The sequence below is a fragment of the Passer domesticus genome, chromosome 9, assembly GCF_036417665.1.
Source record: "Passer domesticus isolate bPasDom1 chromosome 9, bPasDom1.hap1, whole genome shotgun sequence".
Lineage (NCBI taxonomy): Eukaryota > Metazoa > Chordata > Aves > Passeriformes > Passeridae > Passer > Passer domesticus.
This window is the reverse complement of record NC_087482.1, coordinates 45,915,233-45,937,559: the sequence shown is the minus strand read 5'-3', so window position 1 is coordinate 45,937,559 and position 22,327 is coordinate 45,915,233. Positions and strand designations below refer to the sequence as shown.

The window sequence follows — 22,327 nt, the reverse complement described above, 5'->3', positions numbered from 1 at the left end:
CTGCAGAGCTGTGGCCTGGGCTTGACATTTTGCCAGACCTCTTCTGTCCTGGGGACCATAAAGTTGTGATCCAGATAGCTATTGGAAAAACAGCTATTTCAGCTCCAGCAGTAAACCAAACGGCAATTAAATTTAGCTTTATTTAGTGTTTGTGCTTTTGATTATCCCAAAGCATGTATTTTAAAATAAAAATGTTTCCAGCTCTATGGCATCCCTGAACATTTAAAGCTGGAAGAAGTAGGGGATGACTCAGAAAACCCTTTGATTCTCACAGGATTCTTTGCTTCAAAATCACGTGTGTTTGGGTTTTAGCGGTGGAGCAGCTGCAGCTTTGCCTGAATAAGGACTGAGCATCTCTGGCTGCTGGGGGCAATGCCCAGCCCTGGTGGGATCACTGGGGAGGGCACCAGGGCTGGCTGTTACCCTGCTCAGTGCCCAGATTGCAGTGTGCAGTCCTCCTGAGCTGTCCTGCACTCCGAGGCAGGGCAGAGCCTGTCGGAGCACGAGGCCCTGGGAGCAGTGTGGCAGAGGCACGGGGACAAGCAGGGCCAGTGCTGGCACCTGTGGCACACCACTCCTGGAGGTGCTCAGCTGCCAGGGGCTGCAGAGGGCACTGGGCCCTTCCCAGCAGCTCAGGTCTGTTCTGGGAGGGAGCTGGGTCTGTGAGTGCCACCTCATCCAAGGCCAGAGGGGAGCAGGGCTGCTCTGCCTCCCCTCAGGCACCATCTCAGGGGTGCTGCAGCCACACCTGAGTCCCCAAGGAACTGAGCAGGAGCCAAGGGCAAACCTTTCCCTGCCTCCACCCCCAGTCACCTCCTCCTGAGAGCTCTCCCCAAACAGCAGAACAGTAAAAAAATCATTTCACATGGTGAGCTGCACTCTGCAGCAATTCCCACTGAAGTTTTATTGCCTGAACGAGGAAGAACGTGAACCCTAGAGGGAACAACGTGCCAAAGTATTTAACATTTCTTCATCTTGCGTGGAGCTAAAACTTCCCAAAAATCTTTAAAAATAGCTGCAGGGATGTTTGTTCAGGGCCTAAGGCTGGGCTGAGGGGGTTTTGAGATGTGACTTGGAAGTGGGGAGCAAAGGCTGGTGATGCTGGGGGCCTTCAGGGCTGCTGGACTGAGGGGTGGACTGGGAGGGTTCCATGCTCTTCTCAGCATCCCCCCTGCACTTCCAGGCTCTGATCCCTTGTAGGGAGCCTGAAAACGGGGACAACCATTGAGCTGTGCCGATGAGCTGGTGACAAATGCTGTCACTCATAGTACTGCTCCTTCCTTTATAGAAATAATATTCTGAAGTCTTCCTCCTGAAAGAACAGGAGAGCTCTCGGTGGGTGTGTTAATGCGAGTGCCCAACGCCTGAGCCCGCTCGTGGGACGAGGCCGGGCTGGCATTTAGAGAGGGACCTTCCCTGGCGTCTGCGACGGCAGCTCCGGCAGCAGGGCTGGGGCTGAGCCCGCTGCGGCTTCGGGAGAACGGGGCGCTGCCCGCGGCCAGCCCCGCGGCCAGCCCCGGGAACCGGGGGAGCGGGGCTGCAGAGAACCGGGGCTGCCCGAGGGGAGAGGGGCTGCGGGGAACGGGGCTGCCCAAAGAACCGGGGGAACCGGGGCTGCCCGGGGGAACCGGGGCTGCCCGAGGGGAGAGGGGCTGCAGGAACCGGAGCTGCCTGGGGGAGAAGGACTGCGGGGAACGGGAGCTTCCCAAAAGGAGCTGCGGGGAACGGGGACTGCCCGGGGGAACCGGGGCTGCCCGAGAGGAGAGGGGCTGCGGGAGCCGGGGCTGCCGCTGTGCGCGCACGGCCGCGCTCCGCGGAGATGCTGAGGCGGGTCCGGTGCGGGGCCAGGGCGGCGGGCGGGCCCCGAGGGGCCGGGCCGGGACCCGCCTCTGCCCGCCGCCCCCGCCGCTCGCCCGGCCCCCGCGCCGGGGCTGGTGGCGGGGCAGCGGCCGGCGGAGACGCCGCGGGACCGGCGAGGGGACAGGGAGGAGCCGCGGGGAGCCGGGCACGGCACAGGACGGGCGGGAGGAGAGCGGCACCGCGGGGAGGGGACGGCAGGGGACACAGAGCGGGGACACGGAGAGCCGTGCAGTACTGAGAACCGAGGAGACACGGAGGGAGCGGCGGGGACACGCGGCTGCCGCACGGAACGCGTCGGTACGGGCTCTGCCCGCGCTCTGCCCGCTGTCGCTCCTCACCCTGCCCCAGGCTCGATGCGGGCCGGCGCTGGCCATGGAGAAGCTGTACCTGGCGGGGAGCAGCACCTGGATCATCAACAGCTCCCTGGGGAACGGCAGCCTCCGGCTGGAGAGCCCGAGCGCCGGCAGGAACAGCACCGCCGACCCCCTGAAGAGGAACGAGGACATGGCCAAGGTGGAGGTGACAGTGCTGTGCCTCATCCTGTTCCTCGCCCTGACCGGCAACCTGTGCGTGCTGCTGGCCATCCACACCACCCGCCACAAGCACTCCCGCATGTACTTCTTCATGAAGCACCTGAGCATCGCTGACCTGGTCGTGGCCATCTTCCAGGTGCTGCCCCAGCTCATCTGGGACATCACCTTCAGGTTCTACGGGCCAGACTTCCTCTGCCGCTTGATCAAGTACTTGCAGGTGGTGGGAATGTTTGCTTCCACCTACATGCTCCTGCTGATGTCCCTGGACCGCTGCCTGGCCATCTGCCAGCCCCTGAGGTCCCTGCACAGGAGAGCTGACCGGGTCTCTGTCCTGCTCACCTGGCTGCTGTGCCTGCTGGTCAGCATCCCGCAGATCCACATATTTTCCCTAAGGGATGTGGGGAATGGGGTGTACGACTGCTGGGCAGATTTCATCCAGCCCTGGGGACCGAAAGCCTACGTTACCTGGATCACCCTCATGGTCTATATCATCCCTGTGTTGATGCTGAGCATCTGCTATGGCTTAATCAGCTTCAAAATCTGGCAGAACGTGAAGCTGAAGACGGCTCACGGGCCCGGCGTGGGGCTGGGCTCGGGCTCCCGCGGCGGGATGGTGTTTGCCAGGGTCAGCAGCACCAGGCTCATCTCCAAAGCCAAGATCCGGACAGTCAAAATGACCTTTATCATCGTGCTGGCCTTCATAGTGTGCTGGACTCCCTTCTTCTTCGTGCAGATGTGGTCTGTGTGGGACAGCAACGCCCCGCAGGAAGGTACAGCTCCCCTCCCTCGCCTGCAGGGCCTGGAGGCTCCGCTCAGCGCCCCGGGGACACCCAGGGAATGCTCCGGGTGGGCTTGGGGGTGCGAGGGAGATGGGAGAGCTCCTGGACACAGAGAGCCCCGACAGCAGCAGGGGCTGAGCCGCAGCCTGTCCGGGCCAAGGGCTGCCCTGGCTCTGGCAGGGCCCGGCCACTGCGGCTCGGGGGCAGCGCGAGGGTGGTGCCTGTCCCTGGGTGCCACTGTCCCTGGGTGCCACTGTCCCTGCACGGTGCCACTGTCCCTGCACGGTGCCTGTCCCTGGGTGCCACTGTCCCTGGGTGCCACTGTCCCTGCACGGTGCCACTGTCCCTGCACGGTGCCTGTCCCTGGGTGCCACTGTCCCTGCACGGTGCCTGTCCCTGGGTGCTACTCTGGGGTCCCTGGAGATTCACTGCCCACCCTGACTGCTGAGACACGCTGTGGGAGCTCAGGAGAAAGCTGCACAGCCTGAATTCCTTCCCTTTGTTGTGTCGTTTCTTCCTCACTGACTTTTTGCTTCCTGCTCTTGGCCTCTTCTCCCTCTCCTGCTCCATCCACCCCGGCACTGTGCTGCTGTTATTTTATCTCTGACTGGAGCACAGCGCCCGTAGAAAAACCCTGATTTATGAGCAAAACCTTTTCCTAAAGATGTGTCACGGATTTATCATTTTTTGATATTTGGGCTGGCTGCTCCTGCCGTCCCTGAAGTTGCAGATAGAACAGAGAGTGTCACCCTCGCTGGTCTGACACGGCTGGAGCTGTGCAGCTCTGTGCTGTCCCCGCCAGACGGGACAGCCACCTGGGACACCTTACACAAAAACTCCTCAGGACTTTGTGAGGCGGGAGGAAGGGCAGAAAATGTGCCCAGGGAGGAGAGCGCCTTGCACAGACTGAGCCGGGCTCACCAGGGGCACGGGTGCCAAAGAGGAGGAGGAGCTGCTCGGAGCTGCTCCCTGCTCCCGGGCTGTCGCTGCTGGGCTCAGGGCAGCTGGCAGGGCACGGCTGCTCAGCCCAGCCCTCGCCCAGCCCGTGCCCCGTGGCACAGCCCCTGTGCCAGCCCCGTGCCCCCAGCCCCGTGCCCTGCACTGCCAGGAGCCTGGGCGAGCTCTGCCTCCCCTGCTTCTCCCTGCTCCAGTGATTTCAGGAGAAGTGCAATGTGCCCCCTGCACCTCCCTGTTGCTCCAGGGGTTTTCCACCTGATTCGGGCCGCTCAAAACTTCCAGTTCCCCGATGGGCTCTGGGTGAAGCAGCAGCCCTCCCTCGGGCTGCATTTGAATCCTGCAATCTCGAGGGCTGCCCCTCCCTGCCCGGCACACAGCCTCGGCAGCACCCAAATCTCTGCTGCTGTGTGAGCCTCGATGGACAGGATTGGTCCATCCCAATCCTTCTGGCTGCAGAGGGAACCTTTCCCTTGCTCACCCCGTGCAGTAGGCCTTGCAGCACCTTTCCCTTTCCCTTTCCCTTTCCCTTTCCCTTTCCCTTTCCCTTTCCCTTTCCCTTTCCCTTTCCCTTTCCCTTTCCCTTTCCCTTTCCCTTTCCCTTTCCCTTTCCCTCCCCCTTTCCCTTTTCCCTTTTCTCTCTTTTCCCTTTTTTCCCTTTTTTCCCTTTTCCCTTTCCCTTTCCCTCCCCTTTTCCCTTTCCCCATTTCCCTTTCCCTTTCCCTCCCCTTTTCCCTTTCCCTCCCCTTTTCCCTTTCCACATTTCCCTTTCCCTTTCCCTTTTCCCTTTTCCTTTCCCTTTCCTCTTAGCTTCATTGCAGGAGGGATGTCCAGCCCTGCCAGGCTGTGCCTCTCTCCCACTCCCAGCTCTGTCACGTTCCTGTCTGCGGGCACCCGTGGCCTGCACAGGCTGGCAGCTGTGCCAGGGCTCTTTCGTGGCACGGGGAGGAACAGCCTGGGGTGGGTACCAGTGCTGGGAGACCCCAGGCCTTGGCTCCAGGCTCTCCTCCTCCCCTTGGCTGCGCAGAGGCGCGAGGGGCAGCACAGTCAGGTCTCTGCAGAGCACTCGGGCTGTGCCTGCGCATTCCCACAGCCTTGATCCCGGATCCCCACCCTCGGGAGGCTCGGGGCTGTGGCCAGCAGCAGCGCGGGCTGCAGGAGAGGTGTGCCCCGTGCTGGGAGGGAACGTGGCTGTTCCTCACCTCACGGCTGGGTGGGCACAGGAGAGGGAGGGCAGGGGGCACGACTGCAGCCAGTGAGCTGCACTGGGGGTGACTGGCCAGGCAGCAGAGACCCCCTCAGGTGGCCACACAGCCCAAGGCCTCTGTAAGGTGGGTTGGGCGGGAGCTACACCTGGTTGTGCTCCAGGTTTAAGCACTGGGGATCCTGCCCAGGGGCTCCTGCTGCTCACACCTCACAGGGAACGCCTGCGGGGCTGAGCTGGCAGCCAGAGCTGGCTCCAGGTGCCTGTGAGGGCAGCTCAGGCTCTGGGGCACCACGGCTGCTCTGCCACTCCCTTCAGCCGGGGCAGGCTCCTACACGGGCTGTGAGGGCAGCAGAGCCCCCACAGCCCTGCCGGGGCACAGCCTGCGCCCCTGCCCACCCTCAGCCCTGCCTGGGGACAGCGGCCATCCTCCCGGACACAGCTGCCTGGGTCAGCACCCTCGGGGTCCCTGGGGCTCCACCCTCCAGACCTGCCCTGCAGCAAGCTCCCTGAAATTCAATTTGCCTCCTGCAGAGAGGGAAGAGCTGAGTCAGCCCTGGCTGGGTGTTTTCAACAGTGTAGAAACACTGGGATGTATTTCAGGACTCGTGCCTGGGGTTTGTAACCCCTCCGCCTGGAATTATTTTTTAGCATATACTTGAATTATTATTGAAATATTATTATTACTTGAAGTTAATTATTAATTACTTTTTAGAATATACTTGAAATTAAAAGTGTTGCAGCAGACGTCACAAGAGCAGGAATTACGCATCCGTTGGCTAAAGGTGAATTTGGAAGCTAGCATTTATAGCCACATTTCTTCACTGGTCTAAACACTGCCAGTGGATTTTTGCAGAGGCACGAAGGGGCCAGGAGCAGCCAGAGCAGCCGTGCTCATCCTCGCTGCTGTGCGTCCTGTGGGAGCAAAGGGGCTGAGGAGATGGGCTGGAGCACGGGGAGCAGGACAAAGGCTCCATCTGCACTGCAGCCACCTCACGGAGGGGACGTGCCCCTTGTCCGTGCCACGGCAGGTGCCAGTCCCACACCCCCTTGTCACCACAAGGTGCCGGTCCGGCCCCTCAGGTGGGACAGTGGGTGCTTTGTGCTCTGGGGACAGGGAGCAGCAGCCAGGACTTGATGTCCTGGCACTGCACTGGCACCGGGGGCTGCCAGGCTCCCGGACTGGGAATGTCCTTCCTGGCAGGGCACTGCGTGGGGAGCACTAATTCGGGGGAAAGATGGCTGGGAAAGGTGCTGGGAGAGCAGCGGGCAGAGGGCTCGGCCAGGGACAGCCCAGGAGCGGGGGACACCCGGGACTGTCCCCCAGCCCGAGCGGGGCAAGCCGAGAGCCTGTCCCAAATCAGCCGCTGCTGCGGGAGAGCGAGCCACGGCCCTGCCTGCCCCCAGAGCGGCTCTCGGCCATGAAACTGCGAGGGCCGCGCTCCCTTGTCCTGCCTGGGCACCTTGGGCCGGGCAGGTTGTGCTGCGGGGCAGCTCTGCCTGCGGGGCGGAACGCGGCTCCTGCGGGAAAAGGCGGAACCCGAGAGGCTGGAGCTGGGGCTGGCCCTCTCTGTCCCCGCAGCAGCTCTCCCTTCCCAGATGCTGGGATTGATGCTCTCCCTCCCGCAGCAGCTCTCCCTTCCCGTGTGTCCCCCCAGCTGTTCCTGCGGGCCCATCCCCGCTGCAGGGCTCTCGGGGCAGGGCTCGGGCAGGGGCCCTGTGCCCTGTGCCGTGCTGACACCGCCGTGCTCTGTCTCGCAGCCTCGCCCTTCATCATCGCCATGCTCCTGGCCAGCCTGAACAGCTGCTGCAACCCCTGGATCTACATGCTCTACACCGGGCACCTCTTCCACGACCTGATGCGCCGCTTCCTCTGCTGCTCCGCGCGGTACCTGAAGGCGCGGCCGGCGTGCGAGCTCAGCAGGAAGAGCAACTCGTCCTCCTTCGTGCTCAGCTGCAGGGGCACCAGCCAGGGGAGCTTCGTGCAGCCGCCCAGCCCGTGAGGCCGGCCCGGTGCCCGTGCCGGGGGTGCGGAAAGCCGGCCGGACAGGGGCTGTGACCGGGGATCCATGGCTGCGGGCACCACACAGGGCTTGTTTAACCGGGACCGGGGGAGGAATTCTGTGCCCAAGCCCCAGTGCTCCTGGGATCAGACAGCAGGAGCCCGTTCCTGAGCCCACACCCTGACAGAGTGGCTATGGATGCCACCGCGAGGGACAGAGGACGCGGAGCTGCTGGGGTGGAAGGGGCCGCTGCAGCACAGGGACACGGGTGCCACCCTGGTACGTGGCTGGGCACCGTCCCACCTCCTCCTGCAGCAGGATCCTGCGGGGTGGCAGCGCCTGGCACCGCGCTTTCAGCACAGGAGCGCTCGCTTCGCTTGCAGCCTGTGGGGCAGAGGCAGCCCCGTCCCTGCAGCCCTGCAACCCTGCAACCCTGCATCATGGCAGCCCTGCACCCTGCCAGCCCTGCCAGCCCCGCAGCCCTGCACCATGCCAGCCCTGCCAGCCCTGCATCCTGCAGCTCCGCCCCATGCCAGCCCTGCATCCTGCCAGCCCTGCAGCCCTGCATCCTGCCAGCCCTGCAGCCCTGCATCCTGCAGCTCCGCATCCTGCAGCTCCGCCCCATGCCAGCCCTGCATCCTGCCAGCCCTGCAGCCCTGCATCCTGCAGCTCCGCCCCGTGCCAGCCCTGCCCCCTGCCAGTCCTGCCAGCCCCGCTCCCCCTGCCTGGCCACAGACAAGAGCACTCCTGAGGTCAGCAGGGACCAGCCTCGAAGGGACAGCGCTGTGCCCTGTGCCAGTGAGGCTGGGCAGAGGCTGCCAGGAGCCCGGGGCACGGCGGAGTGCCCTGGCCGGGGGGGCCGAGCAGCTCTGCCCGGGGGCGTGCGGGGTCCGGGCGGGCCCAGCGCCCACAGGGACACTCCTGTCGCCCCCGGCCCCAGCCGGGCTTGGCTCCGGTCCCAGGGGGCACGCTCCACGCTCCACGTCCCAGGCTCCGTGGCACGGGGCACGCTCACGGCATGGACTCGTATTGCTAACAAAGACTGTAAATAAAGTTTTCTGACTGTGTCTGTGGGAGCGGGAGGGGGAGCTGGGCTGAGGGGTGTCCCCGCAGCGGGCTCTGCCCCAGCGCACAGAGCCGGCTGTGACACGGGCACTGCAGCGGGATCCTCTCAAAGGGCGGTGTCGTTTGGCCTTTCGCCATGGGAATGAACATCAAAAATGCATTTAAATGTGTCCTTTGTTTCTTCACTGTGGCCAGCAGGCCCATTCGCACCTTTCCTGTCCTGAATTTCCTTTGATTTTTTGGTGGGAGCTCCAAGTGAGCTCTCAGCACATTTGCTGGCTGGTTGAAATCCCTGAGATACCATGGAGCATTTTCGTCCCACGTTCACCTTCTCCTTGAGAGTCACAAATCCTGCACAAAGCAAGGCAGGAGGGGTCTCCCTTCCTGGAGAGTGTGAGGTGCATCCCCCTGCCAGGGAGGAGCAGGGCAGGGCCGTGGATGTCACTGGACGGAGGCAGAGAAGGGAGGGAGCTGTGGGGCACACAGGGAATTGCTCCCCAGCCCCGGCTGCAGCTTCTGGGGGTGTCTGGGGTCCAGCAGGGCCATGCCCCACGCCTGGAGGGGCCGTGCCTGAGCTCCTGCCCCAGGCTGGGCACAGACAGAGGTGCTGGCAGGTGGGCAGCGTGTGCCCCAGGTGTTGGGAGCCCAGGGGGCAATGTGGTGGGACATCAGCACTTCAGGGATTTTGGATCCAGGCAGTGAACTACAACAACAACAACAACAACAACAACTAGTATAAGCCCATTATACAATTGATTTCAATTATTTTTATTCTCACAAAAAATGACGTTTTCTTTGAGACTTTCCCCCACCTCCCTGTAATTACCTAAGTATCTTTTTTATTTTTTTTAATCATGCCATCCTTCTTGGGCCCTGCTGTTGCTGGAGCCTGGGTACCACATTGCTATGGAATATCAGCAGTATACATTCCCAAGCCCTTGGAAGAGCTCCAGCAGAAATCCTGGCTCTTTCTCATCCTTGGCGTGGCACTAGAGGAGTCTTTGGCTCCAAGTCTTTGTTGGAATCCAAGGGGAAGGCTCACATGGAGACAATTGAGAGCAGCCCCTGAACAAGGAGACCTCCTGGGCCCTGGTTCAGCAAAGCACTTAAGGCTGGAGCCAAGAGAGCCTTCAAGGGCCTCAAAGTGAAAGTGCAGCTCTGACCAATTAATTGGCAGTACAGGGAGGGAGCAGCTCTGAGTGATCCTCGTGCCCCTGGCTCCTCTTTCCCTGCAGCTGGAGCAGCGGGGTCCCGGCACAGGCTCCCTCCTGCATCCCAGGGGAGCACAGCCCTGTCCCCGTGGGACACACACCCAGCTGGCTTGGCACCTGGACACGTGCCTGGTGGTCCAGAGAAACCAGCCCAGGCTTGGCTTGGAGCCCGGCCTGTCTCAGCTGAGGCTCCCCAAAGCTCCGTGTGCCCCTGGGCTGGCTCCCACCTGGCTCCTGCCCTGGCACCTCGATGCTCCACAATTGAGCACACCATTGAGCATGGAAGTGCCACGGGCGGGTTTGCAGCTGGCAGAGGCCCAGGGTCAGCTCAGACACAACATGTCATGCATGGACTGCTCTGGCTCCCACAGCTTGGCTGAGATGCAAACAGGCATGAAAAAACTTTGGTTTAGCTATTCTATCCCTAAAATCTTTGTGCAGCGGTTTAATGCACAAGCTCCCACCGCAGCAGAAGCCCCCACCACAAACAATAACTCCTGTGGGGGAGTTTCTGTCAGCCCAGCCCAGCCCGGAGGGGGCAGGAGCAGGCAGGCTCTGGGCCGTGGCCAGCAGCAGCTCTGCAGCCCCACTGCTCACCCAGCACTGCAGGCTGTGCTGCAGGAGCTGCTGCAGGGGCTCAGGGGCTCTGGGCTGCTCCCTGGGCCACGATGGGCTTCCTTCTCCTAAGGCTTCTGGCTTGGGATGGAGTAAGGAGCAGCCTGGCCCACCTCGGTGAGCAGAGAGCACCCTGAGAGCCAGCTCTGCTCTGGGACCCTGCCTTGGTGAGCAGAGAGCACCCTGAGAGCCAGCTCTGCTCTGGGACCCTGCCATGGTGAGCAGAGAGCACCCTGAGAGCCAGCTCTGCTCTGGGACCCTGCCTTGGTGAGCAGAGAGCATCCTGAGAGCCAGCTCTGCTGTGGGACCCTGCCATGGTGAGCAGAGAGCACCCTGAGAGCCAGCTCTGCTCTGGGACCCTGCCTTGGTGAGCAGAGAGCACCCTGAGAGCCAGCTCTGCTGTGGGACCCTGCCATGGTGAGCAGAGAGCACCCTGAGAGCCAGCTCTGCTCTGGGACCAGGCCATGGTGAGCAGAGAGCACCCTGAGAGCCAGCTCTGCTCTGGGACCCTGCCTCGGTGCTGAGCTCCTGTGCCATGGGGTCTGTGTGGGTTCCTCACTGCACAGGGGTGTCCATTTGTGGGTTCCTCACAGGAGTGTCCATGTGCAGATCTCTCACAGGGGTTCCATGTACAGGTCCCTGACAGGGGTGTCCATGTGCAGATCCATCACTGGACAGGGGTGTCCATGTGCAGATCTCTCACAGGGGTGTCCATGTGCAGATCCATCACTGGGGTGTCCATGTGCAGATCCATCACTGGGCAGGGGTGTCCATGTGCAGATCCATCACAGGGGTGCCCATGTGCAGATCTCTCACAGGGGTGTCCATGTGCAGGTCCATCACTGGGGTGTCCATGTGCAGGTCCCTCACTGGACAGGGGTGTCCATGTGCAGATCCATCACAGGGGTGTTCATGTGCAGATCTCTCACAGGGGTGTCCATGTGCAGATCCATCACTGGGCAGGGTGTCAGTGTGCCCCAGGGCAGGCAGCCTGCACAGAGCGGGCAGCGTGGGGGTGCTGGGGCAGCTGCCAGGACCTAAATCTCCTTGCGGACAGCGACTCGGACGTTGCTGCAGATCTTGGCGAGCGCCTCAAAGAGCGGGTCGCAGAAGGTGTGGATGCAGAGGGAGTAGATCCTGCTGACGCACTGGATCTCGATCAGGTAGCTCTTGATGCAGGGCACCACTGCCCAGATGTGGCAGAAGGAGATGAGGGCGAAGAGGAAGCCCCAGAGGACGGCCAGGGGCACGCCCAGGAGGGCGGAGAGCAGCCGGTAGCACCAGTACTTGCTGACGGTGAAGGTGGTGTAGCTGCTTTTCCAGACGCCGTCGAAGCTGTAAGTGCCCACGGGCTCGGCTATCACATCCTCAAAATCCACCTGGGAGGAGAGCAGAGCACACAGGGAGGTCTGGGGGTCAGCAAAGGCCCTGATGTGAGCACGAGGGGAGAGCAGATCCCAAATGGGGGGGCCTGGGGAGGGTCAGACAGTGCTGGGTCCCTGGATCCCTGCAGCCCCGGGCAGGACAGCCCTGCAGAGCTGCCCCAGGGCTCCCAGCACTGCCCAGGGCCACACGGGGGGGTCACAGTCCCTGTCCCATCCCTGATCTGGGGAGTCAGGTGGGGCCGGGCAGGAGCCCTTGGAACAGGAGCTGTGCGTGGGAGTGTTGGCTGCAGAGGCACCCAGAGCCCATTCCTGCCCTTTTTTAGATTCAGGGATGTGGCTGCCCCCTCGGCAGGAAGGCGTTTGTGCCAATAACGACCCAGCAGCCCTCGGGATTAATGGATTCTTTATTCATACCCATAGGATGAGGTGCTCAGTGCTGTCTGTCCCTGCTCCTCCTGGGGCAGGGAGCTGGGCTCAGCCCTGCCCTTGCCACTTGTGCAGGCACTGGGAGTGCCTCTGAGTGACAACACTCCCCAAAGCTGCACGCAGAGATCCCTTGGGGTGTAGCTCACTTCCAGGGAATACATGAGCTGAGCTATCTGTCTTGAAAACCAGCCCGGCCTCCCCTCCGGCAGCTGACGTGTCTGTACACTCATGTTAAACAACGATATTCATTCTGCTTTTGGAAGCACTTGGATCACAAAATCGCTCTGTGTCATCTTTAATTTCCTGCAGTGAGCAGGAGGTGCTGACAGAAGCATTGACAATGAGGAGGCAGCAGCCCCAGAGCTGGCCCTGAGCTGCCATCAGCAGCCCCAGAGAGCCCAGGTGTGCTGGGGACGAGCCCAGGTGTGCTGGGGCTAGCCCAGGTGTGCTGGGGACGAGCCCAGGTGTGCTGGGGACGAGCCCAGGTGTGCTGGGGACTAGCCCAGGTGTGCTGGGGCTAGCCCAGGTGTGCTGGGGACTAGCCCAGGTGTGCTGGGGCTAGCCCAGGTTACTGCCCTGAGGGGCTCATCAGGGACCAATTAATGCAGGGAGCAGTGGGGTATAAAGGCAGGGCTGTGCCCCACTGCTCCTTCTGCTGCCATGGCCTGGGGGAGCCGTGGGGGCTCAGGCTGAGTCTGGATGCTGCTGGGGTGCTCAGGGAGCAGCACTGCAGGTACTGCTCCTTTACAGAGCCGTGCTTCCCTTCGGGCTGGGAAAGCCCTCCTGAGGTCCCAGTGAGCCGTGCCCTGCCTGGTGCTCAGGGGCTCTGGGAAAGGCTCTGTAACTCACCCCCCATTCTGGCTGCTGCTCTGCTGCTCGGGCTGTGCCCAGGCCAGGTGAGCCCTTCCTCCCGTGGAACACAGCAGTTCCCTGCTGCCCTGGCTCCAGGGCACTCCTGCTGCCGTGCCCTGGCTGCTGGGCTGTGCTGGGCTCTCCTGGGACAGGGCAGGGTGAGCTGTGCCCCTGCCCTCCCTGCCCGGCTGCCCGTGCCCTCCCTGCCCAGCCCTCTGGGCTGTTCTGGGGAGGAGGAATGCTGGCCTCTGAAGGCTCCCGGTGCTGCTGGAGCAGCGTGGCCACGGCTGTGGGTGAGCTTGGATGGTCCCGTCAGGATTTGGAGGTTTTGGAGAGGGACAGTGCTGGGGACAGGGGCTGCTGGGGGCCCTGTGGCTGGGACCCTGCTGGCGCTGCCACCCAGGAGAGGCTGCTGGCTCTGCCTGGCCCGGGGCGAGCAGGCTGGGGGCTCTGCTGGTCCCTGCTGCCGGGGCACAGTGCTGCTGCCCTGGCCTGGCACTCTCCCCGCCCAGGCAGGGCTGGAGGCACTGGCAGGGAGGGCACGGGTGTTGGGCACGCTGCTGAGGGGCCAGGCAGAGCCGGGGCAGGGCTCACCGTGCCCTGCGAGCTGTCCCTGTCACACACCCCAGGGAATTTCCTTTGACCACGCCACGGCTGCAGCTGGATTGGTGTTTCCATGCCCAGCTGAGGGCTGTGTTTGAGCAGCGCTGTCAAGGTCACAGCCTGTAACAAAGCCCGAGTGAGCAGCTGTGTGCCCGCTGTCCCTCCTGCTGCGACAGTCACAGCGCTTTAACAAAACCCTTCCACCTCCTCCTGTTCTCCTTCGGGCTGGAATTAGCTTTGGCTAACAGAGACAAATTCTGTTTGCAGTTGTAAGGGAGTCTAGAGGAAGCCCAAGAGTTAGAATGGGAATCCCTCTTGGTCAGAACTGGGGGCTGCTGCACCTCTGGGCTGCCCTGGGGGGAGCAATCTTCCACAACCACGACAGCACACACCAAACAACAGATACAGACCCTGGTGTCTTGAAGGGCAGCCTTTCCCCAGTATCCCTTTAAACCGGTGCCATTTCATTTCTGTGTTATTTTTGGCTGCCAGCTTGCTGGTGCAAAGGAAGGCGTCTCCATAAATTTTCAATGGAACTGGAGAGCCCATTCAAGGAATGGGAACATGGCACTAACTGGAGCTGGGCGTGCCACCCAGCCAGTGTCTGGGTGCCCGACCAGCAGGGCTGTCACCTCCCCCAGCCCTGGGGACAGCCCTGCTGGGCCGCATGGACAGGACCACCAGCAGCGGCTGAGTGCAGCCAAACACAGCAAGGCCTGAGCCCAGATGCTGCAGGAGCACGGCCCTACCTTCACCACGTCCTCGTTGATGTGCTTGGGGTCTCTGTTGACCAGGTCGATCTCCTTGGTGTGCTGGTCCTTGACGATGATCCCCTCCAGCTCTCCGTGCTGCTCGGCCATGGCTGGCACTGGGCAGGGCTGGAGCCCCAGGGACAGGGACAGGGACACGCCGGCCCCGCCTGCAGCAGCTGCCCTGTGCCCCTGGCACTGCTCCAGGCTAAAATTAATGTCCTGGCTGCCGAAGTGTCCCTTAAAGGGGCTTTCCTGGGCCAGCCCCCGTGCTGTCACCTCAGGGGGATGGCATGTGTGTGGGTGGCTGGTGGCCTTTGAGCCGGGGCAGGGCAGGGGTGCAGCCCCCCAGCCCAGCTGTGCTGGTGGGAGTTCACCCTTGTGTGGGACAAACAATGCCCAAACTGGGGCAGAAGATCTCAAAAGCCTAAAAGAAATTGTTGCTTGTGAATCTTTTGTAAGATTTGCTGTTTGCAGATGAAGCAGCTCAGGGATTCAGGAATCATGTCTGTAAATACCACCCAGAGAAGCCACACTGCCCTGGGGTGGCCAGAGCTCCTCGGGGCTGTCCAGAGCCCAGCAGAAGGCTTGTGGTGCCAGCCTGGATTCCTCAGGCTCCAGCTTCTCACCCGCAGAAACTCGAGGAAATCCAAGACCAGCCCACAGAACCACAGTGGTTGGGATATCTCCTCCAGGGATCTTAGTTAAGGTTTATTTAACCTGGGCTGTACTTTGCTAATCCTCCTCATTGCCTCCTGTGCGCTCCTGCCTTTCATGATCTGGGGATTTGTTTAAAAGTGGTGGTTTTGTGGAAAAGCACTGCACAAAAGGGGAGGGAGGGGGCCTGGCAGGTCCCTGCGGAGGCTGGAGGAGTGCAGGCAGGAGCTGTGGTAGCAGTGCCCTGCAGAGCCCACGGGCACGGCTGGCACTGCAGGGCAGGCAGGGCTCTGCTGCCTTCCAAAAGCTCCAATGCCCGGGCAGGGCTGCTCTTGGCAAGCCTTGTGCCTGGAGCTGCAGCGGCCAGGGGGTGCAGCCTGGCAGAGACCTGCCTGGGGCAGCGAGGGCAGAGCTGGGGCTGTGAGCCCCTGTGAGCCCACAGGACCCTGCAGACACACCAGGCACCTGTGCAGAGGGGCAAACTGCACAGGGCTCTGAGCCAGGCGCTGGGGTGTAAACCTGGCAGGGTGCTTCTGGAGAGGAGTGCCCATCAGTGTGCCCTTCTGGGCCAAGGGACACGGGGAACCCTTTGGTGGCACCAGCTGCACCTCCCTGAGCTCTCTCAGCTGCCCCACAGGAGCTGGGAGATCCCAAGCCCAGCACAGAGCGGTGCTGGAGGTGAAATCCCTCCACCCTCGGGATCTTGGGCTGCTTGGCCATGCTGGATCCTGCAGGGTGTTGGGGCAGGAGCAGCTGAGTCCTGAGTGAGGAACGGGCTGTGCAGAGAGCCCCGAGCTGCTGCTCCGGGCTGGGCTGCCCGGGCCAGACCCGGGTTAGCAGGCACAGCTGCTGCCGGGCCGGGGCAGTGCCAGCCCGGCCTCTGGCGCTGATTCTGCTCGGCCAGTCCCACCTGAGGGCTCGGCCTCGGTGCCTCGGTGCCCTGCCCTGCCCGGGCTGTCCCCAGCGCCCCGGGGCTCTGCCGAGCGCGGCAGGGGCGCTCCGCCGGGTGGCACTTCTGGTGGCACTTCTGGTGGCACGAGTCACTCCCCGCCTTTAGGCTGTCCTGGGCCCGGCTGGGCTCTGATGTCCCGCCCCGTCCCCGGTGTCCCGTCCCCGGTGTCCCGTCCTGGCTCTGGTGTCCCCACTCTGGTGTCCCGTCCCAGCTCTGGTGTCCCGTCCCCGGTGTCCCGGTTGGCCCCGGTGTCCCGGTTGGCCCCGGTGTCCCGTCGCCGTGTCCCCGCTGCGGTGGCAGGGGGGGACAGCGCAGCCCGGGGGCGGCAGCGGCAGGCCGTGAATGTCTCCAGCAGCCGGGAGAGGCACCGGAGGGCTCTGCGGCTGCTATAAATAAATGTATTTCCCAGTACTTTCGGCTGTGCACGGACACGGTGTGACAGTGGGCAGTCACACACGCGGGGCAGGGGAGGGCAGGGACACCTGCTCTGCTGCACTGATCCACCCCGCATGGATGCCAGGGAAGGGTTGGTCACTGGCATCCAAGCCTTTCCTTGTGAGAACATTTGGTAGGAACGTGGTGACACGTCTCCTCTGCAGGACCAGGCAGCCACCGCTGCCCCACCCTGAGCAGCCCCGTGTGCCCATTGTCAGGACCTGGGCAGGTTGTAGGGCTGGGGAACCTCCTGGAAGTCAGATAAATAACCTGCTGCCAGGAGCCAGCAAGCCAAAGAGATTTATTTCTCTTGAGCAGTGAAGAATGAAGCAGAAATCAAGCTCACTGAGATCAAAGTTCCTGTGAAAATGAGCAGACCAGAAGTGCAGTGAAGGAATAGTAAAGAAGGGGAAATTGGGAGTGTGGCTCTCCCTGTCAGCATTGCTGAGGGACCCAGCCGTGCAGGGTGGTGCCAGAGCCCCTGGGTGAAAGCCTTGCCGGGGCAGGGCCTGGCCCTGCCAGGGGCTCAGGTGGGCCCCAGCCCTGGTGGCACAGACGCTGCTGAGGGCAGGGCTGTGCTGGCATTAGCTCTGGAGCCAGCGGAAATCGTGGCTGGCAAAGACGAGCCTGAGCAGGAGCTCCGTCATGTTTAATATCAATTAAAATTAAATTTCACAGAGGAAGTACAGAAGAAGGGTAATTCATCATTCAAGCTGTTGTCCTAGTTTGTTTCTATACAGGGAGTTTGCCCTTTAAAACAAAGTCTATGAATATCAGATTCGTGCCCCTGTGGTACACAGCCAGCAATCTCTGCATCCTGGGCTCGCTGCAAGAGCTGCAGGGGAGCCTGGGGGGTCCTGGGGGATCCTGGTGGTGCTGCCTCTCTGCAGGTATGAGCCCGTGGAGCAGGGTCTGGGCTGTCCCTGTGGAAATCCTTTATTTGTTCTTTTTGTGAGTTCTTTGTTCCTCATGCAGCCCCAGTGCAGGTCAGCTGTGACACCCTCGAGGCTGCATTTCATCCCGTGGTCCATGATCAGCAGTTCTTCCTTTTGTCTTCATCTGGCCCATGAGCTTCTTTCTGCCCTGGGCACCTCTCTTGTGGGTCACAGGGATGCCAGGGGTGCATCAGCATCCCCCAGGTGAGCTGGGAGGGGATGGAGCCCCACGGAGGCACCAAGGGCTGTTTGGTGACCCCTGGGTGCCACAGGGACCAGGGCAGCTGCTTCTCCTGCTGTGCAGCCCCCCAGGCACGGGCACTGGCTAAAACCAGAGCTCAAACCAGCTCTGGCATCCCCTGGGATGTTGCTGCTCCTCTGCTGAAGGCACAGGACAGCTCTGGAGAGGCCTCTTGCAGCTTGTGTTTGTGTCACCTCCTAATCTCAGCCCTTCTCTCTCACTGGCACTCTGAATTCCTGTGGGTTTTCATTTTAAAATAGCCTCTCTTGCCTTTCCCTATCAAGAGCCAGTGCTGCCTTGGTTTATCACTTGACATAACCAGCGGGGTATTCTGGGCTGAGCAGAGCTAACAGCTGTGCTGCTGCACAGAGCAGGGTCCCAGCCTGCCTGGGCTGTCATTTACCCGGCGTTTGTTTTCTCCTGGCTCCAGAGTGGCAGCAGGGAATGATGCTGTGCTTCAGCCAGGTGCCAGGGGCACTGCCAGGGTCCCAGCGCCAGGGGCACTGCCAGGGTCCCAGCCATGGCCCAGGGAAGGGCTCTTCCCCAGCTGCAGGGAGGGTGGTGGGAACCCAGGGGGTTAAAGTGTCTCACTGAGAGGGCAATGAGCACAAACTGGGGCTTTGTGGCCAGAAAGGAGGGAGCCCGTGTGCCCTGCCCCGTGTGCCCTGCCCCATGGGCACTGCCCCGTGGCACAGAGGGGTTTGACATTCCTTGGCTGTGGCACAGCCAGGAGGCCCCAGATGCCTGCAAATGAGATCCTTTCCAGCCCTGGAGCAGGGTGAGTCTCCAATAACCCAGCAGAGAGCACAGATCCTATTTCTAGCGCCGGGAGCTTTGTGTGTGGAGCCCTCAGCTGCTCTTCCCCTCCTGCTCCCCCTGACCTGTGGTGGTTCTCTCTCTTCACTGCCTGTCCAAAAGCTGAACGCTGGGCTGGGCTCAGGTGCAGCGTGGCTGCTGAGCACCTCCCTGCCCAAGGAGCACTGAGGAGCTCGGGCAGGGCCAGGCTGTGTCTGTGGCACTGCTGGGGGTCCCGGGGGGCACTGGCTGTGCCAAGGGGGGCACCTGAGCCAGGGCAGGAGCTGACAAGCTTGTGAGCACCTAATGCCCCAGCTTAGCATGCGGGCAGCTGCTGGAAACCAGGGCTGCAGGCACGGGACAGCAAATACAGCAACAGTGAGAGCTTCCCCGTGCCCCTCAGTAAATACAGCAGTGAGAGAGCTCCTGTGTGCCCCTCAGTGATACAGCAACAGTGAGAGAGCTCCTGTGTGCCCCTCAGTAAATACAGCAGTGAGAGAGCTCCTGTGTGCCCCTCAGTGATACAGGAACAGTGAGAGAGCTCCTGTGTGCCCCTCAGTGATACAGGAACAGTGAGAGAGCTCCTGTGTGCCCCTCAGTGATACAGGACCAGTGAGAGAGCTCCTGTGTGCCCCTCAGTGATACAGGGACAGTGAGAGAGCTCCTGTGTGCCCCTCAGTGATACAGGACCAGTGAGAGAGCTCCTGTGTGCCCCTCAGTGATACAGGAACAGTGAGAGAGCTCCTGTGTGCCCCTCAGTGATACAGGGACAGTGAGAGAGCTCCTGTGTGCCCCTCAGTGATACAGGAACAGAGAGAGAGCTCCTGTGTGCCCCTCAGTGATACAGGGACAGTGAGAGAGCTCCTGTGTGCCCCTCAGTGATACAGGAACAGTGAGAGAGCTCCTGTGTGCCCCTCAGTGATACAGGAACAGTGAGAGAGCTCCTGTGTGCCCCTCAGTGATACAGGAACAGTGAGAGAGCTTCCCAGTGCCCCTCAGTGATACAGGGACAATGAGAGAGCTCCTGTGTGCCCCTCAGTGATACAGGGACAGTGAGAGAGCTTCCCAGTGCCCCTCAGTGATACAGGAACAGTGAGAGAGCTCCTGTGTGCCCCTCAGTGATACAGGAACAGTGAGAGAGCTTCCCAGTGCCCCTCAGTGATACAGGGACAGTGAGAGAGCTTCCCAGTGCCCCTCAGTGATACAGGGACAGTGAGAGAGCTCCTGTGTGCCCCTCAGTGATACAGGGACAGTGAGAGAGCTCCTGTGTGCCCCTCAGTGATACAGGAACAGTGAGAGAGCTCCTGTGTGCCCCTCAGTGATACAGGGACAGTGAGAGAGCTCCTGTGTGCCCCTCAGTGATACAGGGACAGTGAGAGAGCTCCTGTGTGCCCCTCAGTAAATACAGCAGTGAGAGAGCTCCTGTGTGCCCCTCAGTGATACAGGGACAATGAGAGAGCTCCTGTGTGCCCCTCAGTGATACAGGAACAGTGAGAGAGCTCCTGTGTGCCCCTCAGTGATACAGGACCAGTGAGAGAGCTCCTGTGTGCCCCTCAGTGATACAGGACCAGTGAGAGAGCTCCTGTGTGCCCCTCAGTGATACAGGAACAGTGAGAGAGCTCCTGTGTGCCCCTCAGTGATACAGGGACAGTGAGAGAGCTCCTGTGTGCCCCTCAGTGATACAGGAACAGTGAGAGAGCTCCTGTGTGCCCCTCAGTGATACAGGGACAGTGAGAGAGCTCCTGTGTGCCCCTCAGTGATACAGGAACAGTGAGAGCTCCTGTGTGCCCTCAGTGATACAGGGACAGTGAGAGAGCTCCTGTGTGCCCCTCAGTGATACAGGACCAGTGAGAGAGCTCCTGTGTGCCCCTCAGTGATACAGGGACAGTGAGAGAGCTCCTGTGTGCCCCTCAGTGATACAGGACCAGTGAGAGAGCTCCTGTGTGCCCCTCAGTGATAGAGGAACAGTGAGAGAGCTCCTGTGTGCCCCTCAGTGATACAGGGACAGTGAGAGAGCTCCTGTGTGCCCCTCGGTGATACAGGAACAGTGAGAGAGCTCCTGTGTGCCCCTCAGTGATACAGGAACAGTGAGAGCTTCCCAGTGCCCCTCAGTGATACAGGAACAGTGAGAGAGCTCCTGTGTGCCCCTCAGTGATACAGGGACAGTGAGAGAGCTCCTGTGTGCCCCTCAGTGATACAGGAACAGTGAGAGAGCTCCTGTGTGCCCCTCAGTAAATACAGCAGTGAGAGAGCTCCTGTGTGCCCCTCAGTGATACAGGAACAGTGAGAGAGCTCCTGTGTGCCCCTCAGTGATAGAGGAACAGTGAGAGAGCTCCTGTGTGCCCCTCAGTGATACAGGACCAGTGAGAGAGCTCCTGTGTGCCCCTCAGTGATAGAGGAACAGTGAGAGAGCTCCTGTGTGCCCCTCAGTGATACAGGAACAGTGAGAGAGCTCCTGTGTGCCCCTCAGTGATACAGGGACAGTGAGAGAGCTCCTGTGTGCCCCTCGGTGATACAGGAACAGTGAGAGAGCTCCTGTGTGCCCCTCAGTGATACAGGAACAGTGAGAGCTTCCCAGTGCCCCTCAGTGATACAGGAACAGTGAGAGAGCTCCTGTGTGCCCCTCAGTGATACAGGGACAGTGAGAGAGCTCCTGTGTGCCCCTCAGTGATACAGGAACAGTGAGAGAGCTCCTGTGTGCCCCTCAGTAAATACAGCAGTGAGAGAGCTCCTGTGTGCCCCTCAGTGATACAGGAACAGTGAGAGAGCTCCTGTGTGCCCCTCAGTAAATACAGCAGTGAGAGAGCTCCTGTGTGCCCCTCAGTGATACAGGAACAGTGAGAGAGCTCCTGTGTGCCCCTCAGTAAATACAGCAGTGAGAGAGCTCCTGTGTGCCCCTCAGTGATACAGGAACAGTGAGAGAGCTCCTGTGTGCCCCTCAGTGATACAGGAACAGTGAGAGAGCTCCTGTGTGCCCCTCAGTGATACAGGGACAGTGAGAGAGCTCCTGTGTGCCCCTCAGTGATACAGGAACAGTGAGAGAGCTCCTGTGTGCCCCTCAGTGATACAGGGACAGTGAGAGAGCTCCTGTGTGCCCCTCAGTGATACAGGAACAGTGAGAGAGCTCCTGTGTGCCCCTCAGTGATACAGGAACAGTGAGAGAGCTTCCCAGTGCCCCTCTGTCAGAGAGCAAGTCTGTGAATATCAGATTCGTGCCCCTGTGGTACACAGCCACCAATCTCTGCATCCTGGGCTCGCTGTAAGAGCTGCAGGGGATCCTGGGGGGATCCTGGGGGGATCCTGGGGGTTGGTGGTGCTGCCTCTGCAGGCAGGAGCCCATGGAGCAGGGTCAGGGCTGTGCCAGGCTGGGCTGAGCCCAGGGCTGAGCCTGGCTGGGCTGCCCTGGCCTGGGCTTTCAGCCTCCCTGGGGCTGCTGCCCTCTGGGTCCAGCTGGGTTCTTCTCCCCTCTCTGCCTTGACCCGTCCAGAGGCCATTCCCACTCCAACAATGACCAACACCAAGAGGAAGCATTGCCTCTACTTTTTTTTTTCTTTTCTTTTTTTTTTCCTTCTAGACTTTATTTATTGAAAGCAAACAAACCACGTGTCTTGGGCAAATATTATGACATTTCATTATTCACACTTGGTGTGATAAGTGAGCTGGTTTGGGGGCTGTGGTTGATGATTTATTTGGTTTGGATGTGGATATAAATCCAGACTGTGGAGGAAGCACTGTAACTCTGTAGGAATGCGGATGCTCTCAAGTCCATTGGAGCATGGCCAGTACCCAGTGCCTAATTTGTGGTGTTTTAATGCAAGCAGGGCACACAACACCCATTTGTAATGTTGTAGGAACCAAGGATTTCAGCAGTGTCCAAGAAGATCTGAGTAGTGGAAGGTGCCTACTGGCTCATTAGATGGAGAAGGGAAATCAATTTAAAATAAACTTTATTTAGTGTATAAAACTGCTGATTGCTCTGTGCAGGATAAAAGGCAGAAACAGAACAAATACTGTTAAGTTCCATTGCCTGTACCTTGCAGACAGGCTTTGGGGACTGTTCCTGCAGTGATCAG

At 60.8% G+C, this 22,327-nt stretch overlaps 2 protein-coding genes across 2 annotated transcripts; one reads left to right on the top strand and one right to left on the bottom strand.

The window, feature by feature from the left end:
• The first annotated feature begins 1,670 nt into the window (after nt 1-1,670).
• OXTR (oxytocin receptor) lies at nt 1,671-7,484 on the top strand. Its single transcript, XM_064433156.1, has 2 exons — nt 1,671-3,163; nt 7,092-7,484. Exons 1-2 carry the CDS (start codon nt 2,233-2,235, stop codon nt 7,331-7,333), a joined length of 1,173 nt encoding a protein of 390 aa, XP_064289226.1. The 5' UTR covers nt 1,671-2,232; the 3' UTR covers nt 7,334-7,484.
• A 3,687-nt stretch (nt 7,485-11,171) lies between these two features.
• Nucleotides 11,172-14,350, bottom strand: CAV3 (caveolin 3). Its single transcript, XM_064431874.1, has 2 exons — nt 14,240-14,350; nt 11,172-11,603 (listed from the first exon to the last, which is right to left on the bottom strand). Exons 1-2 carry the CDS (start codon nt 14,348-14,350, stop codon nt 11,262-11,264), a joined length of 453 nt encoding a protein of 150 aa, XP_064287944.1. The 3' UTR covers nt 11,172-11,261.
• Nucleotides 14,351-22,327: the final 7,977 nt, after the last annotated feature.

Bases quoted from the DNA above. Each gene is read 5' to 3' on its own strand.
- CAV3 (XM_064431874.1), bottom strand. From the start codon at position 14,350: ATGGCCGAGCAGCACGGAGAGCTGGAGGGGATCATCGTCAAGGACCAG. The intron at 11,604-14,239 runs GTAGGGCCGTGC...CTCTCCTCCCAG, and splicing joins TCAACGAGGACGTGGTGAAG to GTGGATTTTGAGGATGTGAT.
- OXTR (XM_064433156.1), top strand. From the start codon at position 2,233: ATGGAGAAGCTGTACCTGGCGGGGAGCAGCACCTGGATCATCAACAGC. The intron at 3,164-7,091 runs GTACAGCTCCCC...TCTGTCTCGCAG, and splicing joins CAGCAACGCCCCGCAGGAAG to CCTCGCCCTTCATCATCGCC.